General features: G+C 47.6%; 1 protein-coding gene and 1 non-coding gene across 2 annotated transcripts in view; one reads left to right on the top strand and one right to left on the bottom strand.

Annotated features, from left to right (window-relative positions):
• Positions 1-480: 480 nt before the first annotated feature.
• EMP2 (epithelial membrane protein 2) overlaps positions 481-14008 on the bottom strand; it is a 39244-nt gene continuing 25716 nt past the window's right edge. The window contains exons 2-5 of the mRNA XM_024744147.1: positions 12111-12245; positions 9579-9669; positions 5260-5406; positions 481-4044 (exon numbers count right to left, since the gene is read on the bottom strand). Coding sequence (XP_024599915.1) covers positions 3857-4044; positions 5260-5406; positions 9579-9669; positions 12111-12188 — 504 coding nt within the window. The 5' untranslated portion in view covers positions 12189-12245 and the 3' untranslated portion in view covers positions 481-3856. The remainder of the gene's footprint in view (positions 4045-5259; positions 5407-9578; positions 9670-12110; positions 12246-14008) is intronic.
• Positions 8104-8176, top strand: TRNAW-CCA (transfer RNA tryptophan (anticodon CCA)). Its single transcript has one exon. It is a non-coding gene; the product is annotated as a tRNA-Trp (tRNA).

Genomic DNA, 14008 nt, shown 5'->3' with positions numbered 1-14008 from the left:
GGTTGAATTTTTCTTCCTTCCTCTCTTTTTTTTTTTCTGGAGAGTGCGCTATTACAATAGTCTCATTTTCATCATCACCAAACTCTTCAAAGCCAAAGTCTTATTAGATACAAACTGGAGAACAGGACCGGCTACATAACTTGTGGAGACCATCACAAAATGCAAATGTGGGGCTGTTTGTCCAAATATCATTAAGAGTTTTAAGACAGTGCTAGCAGATCATTAACCAAGCATGGGGCCCTTCGAGGTGTTGGCTCCTGTGCCACTGCCAGTCATTCGTCCAGGAAGGTGGCCCATGAAAGCAGCAGAGGGAGTGGGAAATTGTCCTATGGCCAATTGTCAGATATCCCTGGCTCACTGTAAAAGCCACATGTTATGATCTTGATGAGAAATCAAATGACCCCTTGCCACTCCAGACAGCAGCTTCTTCCTCTAGATACTGGCACCGCTGGGAACATTAGAGTCTGTTGCTCCGGGCAATTTGGTTTTAAACTTTATTTTTCAATGTACAGTTTCAGATTATACAAAACATAGAAAATGGACTACTTTAAAGGCACATTAAGTAGAAAGTATCTAACTACCCTAAAATCACATTTGTCCCCCGACCAAGATTCAAACTTAACCTCTACGCCTTTCCCTAGCATCTCCCCATCACCACTGCCCCCCAATATACAAAACTATCCAACTTGCTGTATTGTAAGTAAGCTTTCAGCTATTAGCAAGTTTAGTAATTCCCACCCAGGCAGATTTTAAATGATGCTACAGCTTCTATTCAAGCTACCGTGTTTAGTGTGCTTACGTATGGGCTTGGGGGTCTAGGTTTCTTCATCACCAGTGAATATAGAGCATGCTATGACTTCAGCCTGATCAGGGATACGCACAGGCACAGCCTGATCAGGGATACACACAGGCACACAACCCATAGCAGAGAGTGTGTGGCAGGGTGGGGGGATGTCTCCAATTTCCCTGTATTCGGGTATGAACAACATTCACACAGAGCAACAAATCAAGCATTCTCCAAACTCATTTGAACAGAGACCCGAAGTAATTTTAATGCAAGTAACAAAAATGAGTTAGTCTGTCTCCATCCATAGCCCCTCAAATGAACGAATTACAGTACTTTAGAAAAATGTCCTAAAATATGCAAACTATAGTTCCCTCCAATGCAGTTGTTACCAGTAATATATTTGGTCCTGATATTCGCTTCTTGGATGCCTTAGCTAATCGTCTTTGTTGTTGTCTGTGAATAACTGATCATAAGCACCAAGTGAGGGCTGAACCTACTGACGGGTAAGAAGGCTGGGTATTTTCTCGCTCATGCCATCCCCTTTCCCACCTCCCCAGGCCACGTCACACCACAGGGGGAAAGGCAGCACTCCTGTTTCGCAAAAAGCCCCGGCATCACAGATGGATGTGGGCACTGAATGCTAAACAGTAGTGGAGACCAGCTACTGGAAAATCCATGGGTCATTTCAGATACCCACTCCTGAAGTTTTTGGGGGATGGAAATTCATGCATTGCTTGGGGATAAGGCTTTCCAGCTTTCTGGTTCTAAGGGGTTTTGTTTGTTTCCATTGTGACTACCAGGGAATTATAGAAAAGCCACCTGAGCAGAAAGCTTGGGGCACTTAGAACCACCTTCCTCCACGAGGTATACGTAGCATCCTGCCAACTCCAGGGGTGTGAGCCGCACTCCTACCCAAAACAGGAGTAATGACAGTTTTCCACTGAGGCAAGAAGTGACCATTTGTCCTTCCTCTGGCCCCATGTCCCCCTGTGCTGTGCTGGTGGCCTCTCTGTGGGAGGGGCCCTGTCTCAGGCAAGATGTCTGGATTTGCTTGCCCCTGTGTTTTCAGAGCCTTGCACAGTGCTTGGAACACAGTAAGCATTTAATATTCTGTTGAAGCCGAATGAATGAATGAGTGAATGGGTAGATGGAGAGAAAACCCAATCCTGCACTAAAGAGGTATCCACGGTGGCCATAAACGACTCAAACCAGGCATTTCCCCAGCTCCACTGGAATTGCACTGAGGGCAAACCATCGCCCCACGTAGCAGGTCATTTACATGGTGCCAGTGCTGACATGCGCAGACGGGTCCCAGGCGCACCTCCCAGCAGCAGGCTCACGACACACAAGGGAAAAGACAGTGAGGTGCAGAGAACTTCTCCCGTAGGCACTTCCCGAGGTCCCCGCATTGCCACACACCTCACAGCACTGAGGACCAGCTCCCCAGAGCCCTACCCCTCAGTACAGTCTCTGAATCCCTGGCAGCACTTACCCAGACCCTAGCAGGCAGCATCCCCCGAGAGATGCTGTACCCACTGAAGTTTGAGAACCATGGCAATCTGGGACCCGCCAGGGCTTTGTTCGCCGTCGGGACCCTCGGCCCCTCCAGGGAAGGAAGTGTTCTCCGGGTGTAACGCACACAGCACCGCCCCATCAGTGCCACCGTGCTCGGGCTGAGTGGAGTGATATTTAGGCTGATCTAAATCCTAAATGCTTTTAACAGGCAGGCATAGGGCAGGTTCTCTCCTGCCCACCCACGGGCCTCTCTTCTGAATCCTTGGTTGTGTTCTCTGCAGCCTTCACTGCTCTTTGTAATTCATTTTCCTAATTGGTTTTTAATCTGTCTCCTCTGCTAGACAATGAGCCCCACGAGGAGAGAGACTGTCTCGACATGGTTTCCCCTGTGCCTGGCATAAGCATCTCATCATTTATGCTGACGGATGAACGAAGGAATGGTGAATGGTCCTCTGAGGCTCCAGAAATGGGGGTTAGTAGAGGCCAGGCAGTCTTGAAGGCAGGCCAGGAAGAGAAGGAAAAGGCCTTCTGAATTCGGGTAGGGAGGAGGCCGCACCCCCATCCCAGGGTGTCTGGCTATCGGGATCAAGGCCTGGGACTGGAGTTTGGGTGGTCCAGATGTGAGCAGCTGTGCAAGAGACAGTGAAGAATGAATAGCTGATGGAGGCCAAGGTTTGGGCCTCCAGTAGCGCCTAGACCCACCTCCCCATCTCGACACGATGAGATCTTTAACATTTGTGAGGCAGCTCTGCTCACCTGGCCCTGGGACCGTGGTCCTCAATCTTAAGGCACCTGAGCATCACCAAGGAGCTTGTTAGAAATGCAGGTTCCCCGGCCCCATCCCTGAAGACTGATTCTGTAGGTCTAGGGAGGGACCCTGATAGCCTGCATTTTACTAGGGGTCACATGCTGAGATTAGGGTGAGCCTAAATCTGAAATCCAGGTTAAAGGTCACCTTCCCTAAGGCAAGCAGGTGACTTTGTCAGCAAATCTGGGTGGCACTTTCTGGACCCAGCCCATTACAGGAGGGTCGGGGCTCTGGTCTGGATGTAGACAGAACACCAGGGGCTATACCTGTGTCTCATGTGGAACTTGGCTAAACATCTGAGGAGGTTTCCTCCCTTACCTGGACCCCCCTCACTCCACCTTCTACCACTAACACAGAGAGATTCAGGAAGAAGAGCTGAGGTGAGGGAGGCTCAGCGTAGCCCAAACCTAGGGGAAGATGTCCCCCGAGACCTGGCTTTCTTGGCCTCTTGTCACATCACATTACATCCCCATGGTTAAGAAAGATCCTGCTGAACACTTTTGGATTTGAGCATTGCTGGATTTTTGGCTTTGCTGTGTTGAGTCTTTCGGATGGGCAGGAGTTCTGAATTCCAGCCTTCATAGTCTATTCTCTAATCTCAAGAATGCAAAAATTCTTCTCTTCTTTTGGCTTTTAAAGGAAACAATGTGTTTGCTAGAAAAACCACAAAAAAAAATTGATTATATACAAAACGGTATCTGAACGTGGATTCTGTACTGCAGCGAAAGCGACCCAGCTCCTGGGCTCTATTTGCGCTTCCTCAGTATCAGGTACATGAGGCCGCTGATGAAGGTGAAAGCAAATGCCACCCAGGCCAGGATGAAGGAGTAGCCGTAGCTGCCGTCCGAGGTCAGGGCGTACAGTCTTGAGTTGTTCTTGTGAATGTCTTCGCGCCGGTCTGTATAAATGGAAGCTGCAATCATGACACACAGGCCTGTCGGAAGAAAGCCAGGGTCCAAATAAATCACAGACCACAGCATGCACCAGGGACCTGAGGGGACTATGGTCAGAGCTGAAGACAAACTTCAGTTTTTGTTATTAGTAGGTATTTATTTTAGTCTCTTGGAAAGATTACAACTAATATTTTGGAGCAGAATATTGCTGCCTACCCTGTAGCCATGTTGCTTCCCATTCTTGCTAGCTGAACTCAATGTTGTTTGGGCAGCCAGCTACCCAGCCCAAAGGGTCATAATTGGTCCAAGCCATCGGTCAGCCAGGCAGGAAGTAGTCTGCTTCGCAGGCCACGTACGGTCTCTGTTGCAGCTACTCAACTCTGCTGTCTCAGCATGAAAGCAGCTATGGATGATACATATATGAGTAGGCGGGGCTGTGTTCCAATAACATTTTATTTGCAAAAACAGGCAGTGGGCCAGATTTGGCCCATGGGCCATAGTCTGCCAACCCCTCCTGGCAATCCTGTTCCTGTTTACTTGCTATAGTTTATGGTTCCATGTGTCCCAGTTCTGGCCACAGAAAATCCTTCCGTGAAAAATATAATACCCTGAAAAGAGGGAGATGTGGGAGGAGAAAGCATTTTTTTTGTTGCTGTATTTTCCCTTGCTTACTGTTTTAGAAACTGTTAGGCCAGGATGAATGTCTGGAGCTGCAGCAGCCTTTGGGGGGTCATGAGGTCATCACTGACACTCTGAAGATGACAGCATGGAAGGATGGAAGGAGTGGGGCTTCTTGACGATGCTGCTGAGCTGCCAAACCAACTCTGACACCTTCCACCTTTAAGCGATTTGTTATATAAAAAAAAGTAAAGGTTTTTGTGGCCCAAGTCATTGCTAATTGGATTTTTCTCTTACTTGCAGCCAAAAGCATCCTCACTGAATCACCAACACTCACAGATATTAGTGGTAGGATGAGGTTAAGTATCCATATTTTCCGCGGGGGACCTATGCTTCTCTCCTCTGTACCAAGACAGCAACTCCTACTTACCCTAGAGATCCCAGCTCAGGCTTCGTGTCTTCAGGACGCCTTTCTTGACCCCCTAACTAAATCTGAAGTCTGAAGTATAAAACATCCCACCATGGCACAGCTGCCAACCTCTCCTTTCCAAGCCCTCACCTGCCACACTCCTCCCAGCTTCTACTCATGATTGGCTGGGAAGAGAGTGTTTACTCCAGAAGTCCATCGTTTTACTTACATGACATGAGCTGGATGATGGAGGTTAAAACAAATCTCTCTCCCTGCTTGAGGCGGAAGAGCTGGAGCACGAAGATCAGAAAGGCAATGCAGCAGAGAATGGTGGACAGGATCATGGTGGCCTGGACCGCCTGCACTGTGGAGAATTCTGTGGGGAAAGGGCAAGAGCTCATGACTGAGGACCACAGACCACCCGGGCCCCTGGGGTGCACAGTGACAGCTCCAGAGCAGGGATGATGGGAAGCAAAAGGGCACCAGGCTTTCATCCGCACAGAATGAGCACAAGGGCGGCCAAGGAGTCTTCCTGACACCCCCTCCCTCCAGTGTCCATTTGTGCAATTGACCAGATGATCTCCAACATCCTTATCTGGAAAATGGAGCAAGAACCACCCACTCTGCAGTCTTCCTGGTTTGGGTATTGCCCCCGAGTGCCTGGCTCATGGTCAGGTTTTTTATTTAAAGTACAAATCCTCAGGTTCCAACCTGGCAGATTCTGGATCAAGAGGCTGGAATGGGATGGGTTGCGTCAGGACTGGGGGTCTGCACCGTATAAAGACCTCCAAAGGGGTTCTTGGAGATCCAGGGCTCACAGTGCCGAGGGACCTTCTGGAAGTGTTCTGTGGACACAAAATACCCTCTAAGAGGGTGAGCCTTGTGATTGTTATTTAGGAAAAGGGAAAGTGAGGGGTTTTCAGATTAGACTTAGTGAGCAGGGCATGAGAGCTTGGGGCTCAGCGAATAAAGGAGCTGGTCTTGGGTGGAGGGCACTGCGTGTGGGAAGGACACAGGTGAGGCTATGAAGGGGTCAAGTGCAGGGACTGGAGCCACCTGTGTGGGTCTCAGTTTCCTCACCTGTAAAATGGGGATAGTAATAGCTCTCACCTCATCAGTGGGGGAACATGGAATGAACTCAACTATGTAAGGATTTCGGGCGGTGCTAGCAAAAAGGGAGTCCTGTGTAAGGGCTGGATGTCATCACCAGGATGCAGCTAAGACAGGTGAGGGAACAGTGCCCAAAGCCGCAGAGGAAAACCTAAGGACAAATCCTCTTTTTTTTTTTTTTTTCAATTTTACCTGAAACTGACTGGAGGGAAGCATGATTTGTAAGTACTTAATCCAACATTTACAGCAATGGATCCTGGTCCACTGGATCTCTCAGAGAGCATCTAGCCCCCTCCCCATTCCCTACGGTGAGAACAGAAACCAGAGCCCCACTCCCCCACCCCCACACATACACACCATATGTTTCATATGAAGCCCAAGAGCAGGAGAGAGAGAACCATGGTGACAGAAGTCAGAAACCCTGCTCCTTGGGGCAGAGGGTGGTGGGAAGTGAGTGGAAAAGGGCTCAAGGAAACTTTCTGAGGTGATGGGAATGTTCTCTATCTTGCTTTGGATAATAGTTACAGGGGTATATGTATATAATTGTCAAAACTTTGAACTGAGCCCTTAAGAAGTATGCATTTCCTTGTTTGTAAATTATAGCTCCATTAAAAATAAAAATCCTGCAGGCTACCCTGAGGTAAAATAAATCAGAATCTCTGGTGTTGGGATCAGACAAGAAGTGGGGCAGGGCATGTAAAGTCCCCCAGGGAATTCCAGCGTGGGGCCAAGGTTGTGACCCTCTGGCTTAGAGCAGAGCTTCCTAACTTTGCCTGATCCCGGGAATCACCTAGGGCCTTCTTAAAATAGATTCCTGGGCCTCTTCCTCTGAGATTATGATACAGTCGTTCTGGGATGGGCACCAGGAATCTGTATTTTTAGCAAGTACCCCAGGTGATGGGGCAAATATGGAAAACATGGCTGCTGCTGTAGACTGAATGTTTGTATCCCCCCCAAAATTCATATGTTGAAATCCTAACCCCCAATGGGATGGTATTAGGAGGTGGGGCCTTTGGGAGGTGATTAGGTCATGAGGGTGGAGCCTTCATTAATGGGATGAGTGCCCTTATAAGAGACACAATAACTTGTCTTGCTCTCTGCTCTCTGCATGGTGAGGACACAACAAGAAGGTGGCTGTGTGCAAACCAGGAAGGGAGGCCTCACCAGACACTGGATCTGCTGGCACCTTGCGAGAAATAAGTATCTGCTGTTCAAGCCACCCCATCTATGGTATTGTCTTAGCAGCCCGAATGGACTAAGACAAAGGCTTTAAAGAAAAAGATGGATTCATTTTTTTTAGAGCAGAGTTTCTCAAAGCTGGGGGGTGGGTGCAGCATGTACCACTGTCGGCTGATGAAATGAACGTAGGTGGAACCCAACCAGGTCACGGAACAACCAAACCTCACCTAAAGAGAGGAATGTTCCCTTTGCTCGTGTTTAAATTCATCCAAGGACCCCCAAGGAGGAGGAGGAGCTCTACACCTGGTGCTTTCGCACTTTTGTAACACCTGCCAGTATCTGGGTGCTGGTGGTGGTTTTGGTTTTTAACCAGGAAAGAACCAGAAACAGATTCAAAGCCATCAAAAGGCAAGTGCATCTGTTCAGAATTTAATAACATCATTTGGTTTTCAATGTAGTTTTCTTTTTAATGTTTTCTTTCTTTTATGGTAAGTCATACCAGTGTATCACAATAGGCAGATAAAGTTCCCTTTAAAATAAATTTATGTAGGGAAAGAGTGAACTGTTTTAAAGCAGGTGTTGGCATGGTTTTTCTGTAAAGGCCAGACAGTAAATATTCTAGGCTTTGTGGCCATACAGTCCCTTGTTCATTGTCTTATTTTGGGGTTTTTTTGCTTGTTTTTTTTTTACAATGCTTTAAAAATATAAAAACCATTCTTAGCTCATTGGACTGAATCTGGCTGGTAGTTTGCCAGCTAGTTATTTTAAAGGAAAATAAGGGAATTCCCTGGTGGTCCAGTGGTTAGGACTCCGTGCTTCCACTGCAGGGGGCCCAGGTTCGACCCCTGGTCAGGGAACTAAGATTCTGCAAGCTGCATGGCACAGCCAAAAAAAAATTTTTTTCAATTTAAAAAAATAAAGAAAAATAAGCGGTAAGAAATGCACACAGGGGATGTTGTATGCAAACGACAGAAGCTTGGAAACATTGCCTCAGAGCACAGCCAGTGCTCCCAGCTGACCAGGCACCCTGGCAATGGTGGGGCTCCAACAGGGAAGAATTGCTGTTTCCAGGGTCAAGGGTTAGCACAGCAGAGAAACAGACCCAGAGGGGAGCTGGCGTGGATTGCATTATGTGTTTTAGAATGCAGGCTTCAGAGTTGGTCATGTCTAGACTGGAATCCTAACTCCATCATTTACTCCTGACTTGGTGAACTTGGGTTTCTTCTCTGTGTCTCAGTTTCCCCATCTTAAAACAGGGCCAACAGTCCCTGCAGACAGGGACAGGAGATCACTTACGTAAAGGACTTAGCCCAATGCCTCCCAGTAAACCTTCAATAAATGATGCCTTCTATTGGTATTTTTGCTTTTATTATGAATGTTGACATTGTTATCGCTGGAATAGCGAGACTTTAGGACCCAGTGATCAAGGTCCTTTGCTCTCTAAATAGGATTCCAGGGAAAAAAAACATAAAAACAGGATGCTCGTTAAATTTGAATATCAGGTAAACAAAAACAATTTTTTTTAGTATAAGTATGTCCCATGTAATATTTGGGACATACTTATACTAAATTATTAGTTGTTTATGTGAGATATAAAATTTAACTGGGCATCCAGTATTTTATCAGGCACTGGGAGCCAAAATGCCTCTTCTATCAGTTCTACAACAGAAAACCAACCCATTCACTCCACAGTGGAGAGGGGTTGGCATGTTTTTAGGTGTGATTTTCTGTATTTGCAAAGCCCTTTTGTCTACTGTGGCTCCTGTACAGGGGCAGGCACTGCTGTCACCTGCATGTACAGCTGAGGCTGTTGAGAGTCTGAGCACTCACGTGACCTGCCCAAGGTAAGGTCACACAGCTCTTAAAGGAGCCGGCTCTCAGGTTTCTGCCCATTAGGCTGCTCAGATGCAGGGAAGTAACACAGATGTCTCTGAGCCTATTTAGAGGTGTGGGGAGAAGATTCTAGATGAGGGCGGAAGCTGAGAAGGGGTGACGGAGGGAAGCTCTACTTGGCCAAGAAAGAGAGAAGAGAAGGGTGGGGCCCAGCATTCCTGGAGTTGGTGCCCTCTGGCCTCTGGCTTCCCCACCCCCTCCTGTCCCCAGCTTATGCTGACCCCTGCTCAGCATGCCCTGAGCAGCAGCCAGGCCCCTCTCTGCACAGGCTGTGATGAAGGAGGGGTGAGGAGTCAGACAACAGGGAAGCCTTTCTCCCGAGGGATCTTTTGTCACTCAGTGCTTTCCCAGCAGCTTCACACCCACCTTGAATGGAGTCATCGATTTCTGTACAATTCGTGTTGTTGACGCATACTCTCCAGATATCTGCAAAAAACTCCTCTCCTACCCACCAGGCCTGTAACACGAAATGGAAACACAGGGAAAGGCTGTTCGTTCATTATGAAAACACGGGCCCCTAATCAGGTGAGGCACAGAAGTAGATGAGAATTCGGGACCGGTGCTTCGCAACCTGCGGTGTGCACGCAGGTCACCTGGGGATCTGGTCAGAATGCGGATTCTGGTTCAAGGGTCTGGGGTGGGGCCTGAGAGTCTGCATTTCTAACAGGCTCCCAGGTGATGCCCACTCCACCAGTCTGCTGAAAGGGAAGGTCCAGGCCCTCCCAGGACGTGGGTGAGGAGGTGAGGCTCAGCTGGTGGTGATAAGAGCAGCCGGTGGTGAATTCCAACAGAACTGCAGGGGTGATGCCGGAGGGGAGGAGGGAAAGGATGAGATCTAGCGGGGAGAGCCTGTTACAGATGAAATAATCAGACAAAAGGCTCTCCTGCTTTCCATCCAAATGCTTGTGTTTCTCTCTGTGCTCCTGCTGCTCTTTGTCCCCAGATGGGCCTCCTTCTGCTTTCAGTCCACCCGAAGACTGGAATCTCCTCCCCCCACCCCCATCCAGGCAACAGTCGGTCACGGAGCTCCCACTACGCGTCTAAGGATAGTGCCAAGCGCGATTCCTAACTCAGCGCATGACTCACTGACTGGCAAAAATGCCCACCTGTGTCTTCTCAGTAAGGGCCATGGTAACAGAAACACCCACAGGATTAGCTGTTGCTGTGGCAGATGGCTCTTCTGCCCTTAATGTTATTCTATCCCTTTCACTATGTCTGGGACCTTTTCAGGATCCCAAGGGACTAGATGAAAGCAATAGAAAAAGATTCTAAAAGAACATTCAAAACCACTTAGTTGGGCTTCCCTGGTGGCGCAGTGGTTGAGAGTCCGCCTGCCGATGCAGGGGACGCGGGTTCGTGCCCCAGTCCGGGAAGATCCCACATGCCGCGGAGTGGCTGGCCCGTGACCCATGGCTGCTGAGCCTGCGCATCCGGAGCCTGTGCTCCGCAACGGGAGAGGTCACAGCAGTGAGAGGCCCGCATAGCGCAAAAAAAAAAATAATAATAAAAAATAAAAAAAACCCACTTAGTTCACAGAGAGTGGGTCCTTTGGATAACGGTAGGTTCCCAGGACTTTAACTCACAGCATCAATGTGGTCCCTGCCCTGGCCACTCATGACAGCTCTTCCAGAACCTCCAGGAACCCAGACCCGGAGCCTGTGCTCCTTACAGGATCCTTACAGGATCCTTACAGGATGTAGAGCCAGGAGCCTCTGGAACGCTTCAAATCCCAGCTCTGCCACTTTCCTGCATGTCAATTCCAGCAGGCTCCCTAAATGCCCTGAGGCCCAGTTTCCTCATCATAAAATAGTGCCAGGAGAGGACCTATCTTGTAGACCTGAAGGGAGGATTAGATGAGATGATGCACATAAAAGGGCTGAGCATACGCGCTGCCAGAGTTAGGACTCCCTAAGTGACAGGTGTTGTCCTGGTCCGTGTTGCTGTTATTTTGATGATTAATTGACAGGAGTCTATATGCAGCCAGACTGGATGGTTGCCTGTAGGTGCACTTTTTGGCTTTCTGAGCAGACTTTCTGACTCTAAATGTCTCCACAGTCTGAAACTATCAGGACTGAAGCCAGGCCTTTGGATCAGGGTGTGGGCCATAGGGCATCTCTGGTAAAACACTTCATTTCCTGCCAGGAGGGATGTTAATCTATGCCCATAGGTTATTTATCAAATGCTATACGGCTGTGAGCTGGACACTCAAGGAAAGAACGAAATTTGTCATGGGCTCATGGGCAGAATGGGGAAAGTTCCAAGCATGAGCTCTGCCGGGAAGGGCATGGCCAGGTGGGCTGGCAACAAGGGATCCTGTCAGTAAGGAGATGTCAGAGACAGGAGGGGGCAAAGATCACCTGGGATGGGTCATCTGGGAGATCTAGGGCAATGGTCCTCAACCAAGGGTGATTTTGCCTCCCACGGGACACTTGGCAACATCTGAAGACATTTTTGGGCATCACAACTAGGGGCTAGAGTGCTGCTGGCATCACGTGGGTAGAGACCAAGGATGCTGCTAAACATCCTACGATGTGCTAAACATCCACAAAAAGCACGATCCAGCCCAAAATGACAACCGTGCCACGGTTAAGAAAATGGCCTTCAGAGAGCTGAATTTAAGCCACATCCTCAAAGGGCTTCCTACAGCCAAGGCATCTTGCCAGGCTCTGTGGGGGACTCAGGGATGAGAGGACCAAGGTCCCTGCCCGTCCAGACACATGTGATGCTTCGAACCACCACACTTAGGCCAAGAGTCCTCGGGCCCAGGCTGAGGAGATGGGTGTGCTTGGAAGGGAGGATGACTCCAAATTATAATCACCTTGGGGATGTTCTCAATCCTACTTCTACTGACTTTAGGATCCAGAGGTTCTGGGATGGTCAAAAGGAAAGGGAACTTACATTGTCGATGGTGGCAATGAAGAGCAACGCCGCAGACGTGATGTGGAAGATGATGATGAAAGCCAGAAGCACCAACATTTTCACGGGGCACGGTGGCGCACGGAGTAGTAGCGTTTAAAGCCCAGAGGAGATGTGCTAAAGAGGGTGAAAGAAGTTCAAATTTGTCAGTGACAAAGCACTAGGAAAATGAAAAATAAGCAACTTTTCATGGGGTTTTAGAAAATCTTAAACAGCTCTTCCCATCTTTCCTTTGCCTAGAGACTTTACTGGACAAAGTCTGGCAGGAGAAGCTCTTCTCTGTTGCATCCGGACACCAGATATTCCTTGTGGAGGAGGAGGGGTGAGGACCAATTAAAATCCCTAATTTAGAAAAGCATTGCAATTCTTCGAAGCAGCACACTGCGGGCACCAGGGCAGGAAAGAGTAGCTCTGTGTGTGCTAAAATGCTGTTCCAGATCCCCCACCCACCAGGCAATGCCATGGGGATTTCACAGCACCAGAGTAAGCTCACTGTCTGAGTATTCATTATCACAGTCCCCGCTGCCCTGCTCCGTAACAAAGCAAAAGTGATCAAATATTTCCTAATGATCTGACCATTTATAAAATTAATCCCAATGTAAGTTGGTGCAGCCACTATGGAAAAGAGTATGGAGGTTCCTGAAAAAACTAAAAATAGAATTGCCATATGACCCAGCAATCCCAGCCCTGGGCATATATCCACAGAAAAGTATAATTTGAAAAGATACATGCACCCCAATGTTCATTGCAGCACTATTCACAATAGCCAAGACATAGAATCAACCTAAATGTCCATCGACAGATGAACGGATAAAGAAGTTGTGGTATATATGTATACATAATGGAATACTACTCAGCCATAAAAAAGAATGAAATAATGCCATTTGCAGCAACATGGATGGACCTAGAGATTATCATACTGAGTGAAGTAAGTCAAAGACAAATATCATATGACATCAATGTGGAATCTAAAATATGATACAAATGAATTTATTTACAAAACAGAAAGACTCACAGACACAGAAAACAAACTTATGGTTACCAAAGGGGAAAGAGGGTGGGAGAGGGATAAATTAGGAGTTTGAGATTAGCAGATACAAGCTACTATATATAAAATAGATAAACAACAAGGTATAGCACAGGGAACTACATTCATTATCCTGTAATAAACCATAGTGGAAAAGAATATGAAAAAGAAAATATATGTATATGTGTGTATATATATATATAAAACGGAATCACTTTGCTGTACACTAGAAACTAGCGCAACACTATAAATCAACTATACTTCAATTAAAAATTAAAAAATTAATCCCCACTCAAACACCCCTCAATATCTAACCCCATCTGAATAACATCCAACCACAAAAGGCAAACACAATGTGAGGCCGACAGCCGCAGTTTCATTTTCCTCTCTCTGCACATGAAAAGACTGCATTTCTCAGCCTCGCCTGCAGTTAGGTCGGAGCCTTGTGACTAATTCTGGCCAATGGGCTGTAAGCAACATTGGCTTATGTCATTTCCAGGCTGAAGCAGTTCCCGGCTGAAGAGCAGGTGTGAGTTCTCCATGCTCCGTCTCCTTGATGAAGTAGTTGGGATGGTGGAGCCGTGATATGTTGAAGCCTCACACTTTGGACAGATATTGTGATTGGGAAATAAGCCTTTGGCTGTTAAACCACTGAGATTCCAGGGTAAACTTTTTATTTACTATGGTTGGACAGTCTTAATCATAGAAAACAGAAAGCGATAACAAAGTGACATTGGAAATCTTGCAAAAGAACTAGGGTTATATCAGGTCGATGAAAGTGACACTGAAGAACCAGTCAAAAGGCACCGAAGGGGTTAACACATGAAGACTTGTCCAAGCTGAACTAGTTAAT

The sequence above is a fragment of the Neophocaena asiaeorientalis genome, unplaced genomic scaffold (assembly GCF_003031525.2).
Source record: "Neophocaena asiaeorientalis asiaeorientalis breed wild unplaced genomic scaffold, Neophocaena_asiaeorientalis_V1.1 scaffold91, whole genome shotgun sequence".
Lineage (NCBI taxonomy): Eukaryota > Metazoa > Chordata > Mammalia > Artiodactyla > Phocoenidae > Neophocaena > Neophocaena asiaeorientalis.
This window is presented reverse-complemented; position numbering and strand designations above follow the sequence as displayed.